Source organism: Aplysia californica, unplaced genomic scaffold, assembly GCF_000002075.1.
Source record: "Aplysia californica isolate F4 #8 unplaced genomic scaffold, AplCal3.0 scaffold00329, whole genome shotgun sequence".
NCBI classification, from domain to species: domain Eukaryota; kingdom Metazoa; phylum Mollusca; class Gastropoda; order Aplysiida; family Aplysiidae; genus Aplysia; species Aplysia californica.
In genome coordinates, this window is record NW_004797599.1 from 19,953 (window position 1) to 26,184 (window position 6,232).

At 42.1% G+C, this 6,232-nt stretch overlaps 1 protein-coding gene across 1 annotated transcript in view; it reads right to left on the minus strand.

Moving 5' to 3' along the window:
* The window catches only part of LOC101858285 (flavin-containing monooxygenase 5-like), a gene marked incomplete at its 3' end in the record, with an annotated part of 23,680 nt that extends 19,024 nt beyond the window's left edge, over positions 1-4,656 (minus strand). Inside the window, exons 1-3 of the mRNA XM_005102537.3 lie at positions 3,673-4,656; positions 2,309-2,426; positions 332-546 (exon numbers count right to left, since the gene is read on the minus strand). Coding sequence (XP_005102594.1) covers positions 332-546; positions 2,309-2,426; positions 3,673-3,890 — 551 coding nt within the window. The remainder of the gene's footprint in view (positions 1-331; positions 547-2,308; positions 2,427-3,672) is intronic.
* Positions 4,657-6,232: the final 1,576 nt, after the last annotated feature.

Below are 6,232 nucleotides of genomic sequence, written 5' to 3' on the forward strand. Positions count from 1 at the left end.
CACACACACACAAACACACACACACCCCAACCATCGCTCACAACACCAAAGAAGAAAACAACAACAATACATGAACGTAAAACGTGCAGTAAGCCAAGCTAGAAGACAGCAAGAAATGCATAAACATAAACCTTTGTTATGGCAAATGGCAAAAACGCATTGTTATAACGAATTTGCTGAACTAAAAAGAAATCATCCAGCTTACATAGCGGATGATCGTTTTCGACAAACAATAATGTGACATGTCTACCAATTCAAAATATATTTTTTTCTGTATAATACATGTGTATCTAATTATAAAGCTACTTTCATAGAACAATGGTGAACAAACCGGAAGTCTTTGTACTCGTGGGTGTGGATAACCTCCCCGCCAAAGTCGTCCAGTCCGGGGAACTTCGGGGTGCTGGGCAGGTGTAGATGTCCATGGCACGCGAGGAGGAAGCGGGTGGTCTCTCTGTGGACACTTCCGGTGTCTAGGTCTGTGAACGTGATCTGCCAAACTAGATCGCCATTTTCCCCATTGTGCACTCGCTTGACTTTCTGCACCTGTTCCGGTGGACATAAGGTTTTTTTTTTGTTTTTTTTTTTAAGCCTTGAATTTCACGGAACTAGCGATTTATAGACCAAAAGAAGGCTTTTGACAGAGTAAACCATGCAAAAATCTGGAAGACGCTCGAAAAGTATGGCGTCAGAGGACAAATTTTAAATAATAGCAGAGCTCTAAATACCACAGCAGAAGCTCAGTAAGTACGAAGGAAGGCAATACAGACTGGTTCAAAGTAAGTTCTGGAGTACGACAGGGATGTGTTCTATCTCCCCTCCTATTTATAATGTATATGGACACAATAACGCAAGATGAAAAACAAAGGACAGAAAGCCTAAATGAACTTCTATTCGCAGACGACCAATGTCTTATTCATCCAAACCAACAAACCCTCCAAAATCACTCTACCGAACTGAACTACAGCTGCGAGAAATTTAACATGAAAATAAGCACATCAAAAACAGAACTCATGAAGCTGAGCCGAAGCCGTAGTCCCCTGAACATCCATGTCAATAGAAAACAACTGAAACAGGTGAAGGAGTTTAAATATCTTGATCCATAGACAGAGAAAAAGAAATGCGAACTCAAAAAGCCAACGCTGTCACCTACCAGCTCGCACCCCTCCTATCTCATCCAACTATCTCAATGGGCACACAGAGACAGCTTATCACCTCAATATTCATACCAACAGTGTGCTACCAGTATGCTAATAAAGTAAAACCCATGACAGCAATATCACTGAATGCGAAATGAAATGTATCCGCAAAACCTTTAACATCACAAGACGAAACAGGCAGAGAAATGAAGAAGTAACAGCAGCTATAGGCATCGTGTTCTGCCTGCATTACATTTAGAAAGACAGAGAATAAAATGGTTTGGCCGTTGGTTACGTATGTCACCTTGCCAGCCAGCCAGCCTCGAGAGTCTACAACATCAAGCATTCAGGCTATGAAGGATGAGGAAGGCCTCGCAAAAGGTGGATCGAGGGTGTCAAGGAAACCCTGAAAAAACATAATATCACAACTGAAAGAGCTGCAGAGCTGGCCTACCATAGAAAACTGCATCTCCCCTCGACGCTTAACGGCTACTCAGGATAAAAAAGGTAAAGTGAAAGTAAAGTGTCTGAAAAAGAATTGAATTGTTTACATCTGAGCTTTAACTATGTGTTTTGGTGTGTTTCAAGAAAAAAACGCTCGTTTTCAGTAGCTATTTTGTAGAAATAATTAATATTTCTCTACTTCGACTTTACTCTGTGAATAATGCAAGGCAATGAGGGTTTCAACAGACTCGCTATCAGACAGACTGGCTGACTGGACTATTGCAAAACAAAATATACACAGCCAGAAAGAGGCAAGATGGTACTTCCAAAGTGAGAAGGAGTAGTAGACTGACAAAGATTGAGAGGGAAGGAGAACGAGCTCAGAGAGAGTGGGAGAGTGAGTGAGAGAGAGAGAGAGCGGTAGAGAGAGAGAGAGAGAGAGAGAGAGAGAGAGAGAGAGAGAGAGAGAGAGAGAGAGAGAGAGAGAGAGAGATAAAGAGAGAGAGTGAGTGAGAGGGAGAGACAGACAGACAAACAGACAGACAGACAAACAGACAGACAGACAGACAGACAAACAGACAGACAGAGGGGGTGGGGGAGACAGACAGACAAGCAAATGGAGACAGACTGAGACAAACGGAGACAGTCGGAGACAGAGACAGACAGAGAGAGTGGGTTGGGAGGGGGGGGGGGGGCACTTAATCAGGCAACAAAATCTCACTAACCTGAGAGCGGAATCGAATGTATTTTCTCAGACCAAAGTGGTCGGCGTACAACTCAAGGTATCTTTTGAAGTTGGAGTGATGCATGAAGTTTGGATATTCTTTGGGAATTGGAAAGTCACTGGGGAGTTCAGTCAATAGGAAATCAGTCTAACCACAGGTTAGGCTTGTACCCGACATGTGATATATGGGATAATAATACTAAATCAATAGGTAACACTTCATCTTTGTAAAATAATGTTTTTCTTATCCGTGGCGTAATTATGTGAGTGGTTGGTGGGTACTCTGGTTTGGTTTAATTGGTCCTTCTTTCCTGCCAAACATCTAGATCTATCGTACTTATCTCTCATCCTTCTTTTTTTGTGTTTGTTACTCTCTTGCAACACCTCTAATCTTAGGCACCTATAAAATTATTACCTTAGTCTGTTGCAAGTGTCGTAAAGCTCTAACTAAAGCTTATTAAGAAATAAGTATTGTTTTATGGTAATATCAGTCTGACTACCCAAATGGGACCCTTTGAATTAATGCTAAAGTGTTTTTAATAAAAAAAGAAATAGTACCGTACTGAATCTGCACTCGTCGGATAACTAGTTAAAATTGTTAATTTGGCATATGGTTGTCGTTTAGTTTAGTTTTAGTAGTAAAGGTTTTACGGCGTTCGCAACTGCATAAGGTCATATGAGCGCCAGAAGATTAGAGGTGTTACAAGAGAGTAACAAACATAAAAAAGAAAGGGAGATAAGGACGATAGATGTTACTTTGTTTTGTTGAGTTGAAAAAGACAAAACCCTTAAAAGTAGTCTATGAGCTTCTGGTGAGGGAACTACACAACATTCGAAAGGCCATTTTAATCGGAATTAAAATGGCTGTAAGAGTGATAGGCAACAATGTACCTCGTGTATATATATATATAATATGTGTGTGTGTTTGTGTGTAAGTGTGTGTGTGTGTGTGTGTGTGTGTGTGTGTGTGTCTGTGTGTGTGTGTGTGTGTGTGTGTGTGTGTAAGTGTGTGTGTGTGTGTGTGTGTGTGTGTCTGTGTGTGTGTGTGTGTGTGTCTGTGTGTGTGTGTGTGTGTGTGTGTGTGTGTGTGTGTGTAAGTGTGTGTGTGTGTGTGTGTGTGTGTGTGTGTGTGTGTGTGTGTGTGTGTCGGGTACCGGTGGGGGTGGAGGAGGGGGGGAGCTGTGCAGGGTAAAAACAGAAGAAATGTAGAAATGTATGCTGGAATATGATATTCAATACATCTTCAGTTATTGTTGTTGTGTTGTTTTTGGTTGTTTTGTTTTTATTGTTGTTGTTGTTGTTGTTGTTGTTGTTATTATTATTGTTATAATTATTGTAAAAGAAAAAGAGAGAAGAAGCGCCCACCTATAGCAAGTCATTTCCTTGCTGGTGTTGATGACACAGGACCTGTAGAGACTCGGGTAGCCGGGCCGAACTTTGTCTGTGAAGTTCCAGAGACCACCCAGGTCCGAGTCCTGCTCCAGGCACATGGGTTCCAGACCTTCTTCGAGACAGCATTTCACAGAGGTCAGCCCGGACACGCCGGCCCCAACGATACACACACGTCTGCCACCACCTGTCATCTGAAAAATGGTGAAATGGTACAGGTTTAACGCCCCCTATCAGTACTATTAGGTTATTCAAGAGGCGGGACCTACGAGTTTACCGTTCATCATATCCGAAAGGACTTGGCCAAATACATAAAATGGGAAATTAGTGTAAAGCGTCTTTCCCTAGGAAACAACGTCGGACGGACCTGAGGCTCAAACCCACGAACCCGCAATCTCACGATTACGGGTCCGGTAGCCTAACCACTACGCTACCGACGCCACACCAGAAACATGAGCGTGAATACATTAAAACAGTTTTTGCATTGTTTGTTCTATACCCTCCCTTATGTCCGAGACTGTGGGTGTATGGGTGTATCGGTTTAACGCTTTTATCAACACGCCATTTAGGTTATTCAAGAGGCGGCACCTCCAAATTCAAAGTCCGTCTCCTCCTCTAGGACCGAGCCAAAATTAAAGGATAAGAGTCCTGAAAACTTCACAAATGACTTAAGTTCAAGAACATCCAGTCTGGGATTCGAACCACGGCCCTCCACTCCATCATAGTACTAGTACGGTATGTCAACTGAGTGAACGGAGTGCCCTCTGAGACTGTTTTCATTCTGCCCTCTGGTAGAATCATAAAGAAAAGCTTGACAGTTGAGGGGTTTGTGAGATAAAGTGCGATTTGACTTCGAATATTATTAATTACATGTACTAGAGAGGATGACACTTGCTTTTTGGATACGTGTTAGTGCATAAACAAACCCATTACGTTACGTAAAAGTATCAAAAAAATCTAATTTCGTCAGAAAAAAGAAGCCATCGTTGCTCTGACTTGGAAATGGAAAAAAAGTAAACAAAATCTGACCGCTGAGACCTCTCCATGCAGTGGAACTTCTTTAAGAATGTTTACACCCTCATCGACGCAATTCAGATCACTTAAAGGAGGTGGGTTTCAAACCCTGCCTATCAGGGCCAACCTGGGCTGAGAGGGATACAACATCTAAGCACAAAGACCGAGGTACTCGATAAAAAATGTTCTCCCCACTCGGGAATCGTACTCGATTCCCCTGTGTGGGACAGCAAATAGCCCAACTGCTACACCATAGACGCCAGTTTACAGTAGTATTACGTCTTCGTTTTAGTCAAGGGAGTTTAAAAGAGAGAAGAAATAGAGGGAAGAGAGAGCAAGGGGTGGGGGGGGGGCTTGGTGTGAATAAGAACGGGGAGAAGGAGGGAAAGAGAAAGAAGAAAAAGGCAGAAAGAGAAAGAGAGGGAAAGCAATGAGAGAGAGAGAGAGAGAGAGAGAGAGAGAGAGAGATCATATTCATAATACATGTAATATATCAGTATTCGTTCTAGTACTCTTTGTGGGCCTATGACATAGACTGCTGTGAGGTCCTCTAAAAAATAAATCCACAACTCACAATAGAAAGGAAGCAACTAATCTTTCCCAAGAACACAAACGCCACATAAGAAGAACTGACTTATCCCATCTCTTGAACTTCTGACGGAGGGCGTGCTTACCTCTTATAAATACGTGAGTCGGGTTAAATAACCAATGACATTTATTGGAGGGGAAAATCACCCACCTGAGTCAAAGCACGTTCCAGGTATTTCTAGGCAGTACCTCTTTCGCGTCATTCCATAATCACCTAAATCATTTTCTAGGGGTTTCCATTGTTTGAGTAAAGAGAAGCACATCGACAAAAAAAATGTTAAGAGGTAGATTTAGGAAAAAGTAAGACAGGTAGAAAGAAAAAAAAGAGGGAAAGTAAAGAAGTAGCCATTATTCGAATACAGACATACATAATAATGTAGGTACATATTATTATTATGTACATTATAAAGAAACAATAAAAAGGTATCGCACAACGCTATTTCGTTATTTCCTTCTAGCTTTTTTATTTTAAAATAACGAGTCCCCGTGTCATGGCTCTGATTTGGGTGCTCCGTGTTTCTGGGGTTGGGGGGGGGGGGAGTTGTGTATGTGTTCTTGCTTTTCCTTTGTTTGTTTGTTTTTTTTTGGGGGGGGGGTTCGTAGGGTTTATTCCTCAAAGCTTTTTTTAAAAGAAAAAATGAGTTAGGCGTTTGCGGAACGACGTTGACGATCTACGAATGCGGACACAGTTGTTAATGGTTACGGTCAGTTTATTCTGTTGATAATGAGTACACGCTAAAGATAAGCTGTAGGCTGGTCAGTCGTCGTAGCGTCCTGACTTCCCGTCAGACAGGATGTAATTAGCTTCAAAGATAAACACGGTTGAAGACTTGTACAAGAGCAGCCATCCCTACAGGAGGCAATTCAGATTCAAGGGTATGTTGGTATGTGTGCGTGTGAGTGTGCGCGTGTGTGTGTGTGTGTGTGTGTGTGT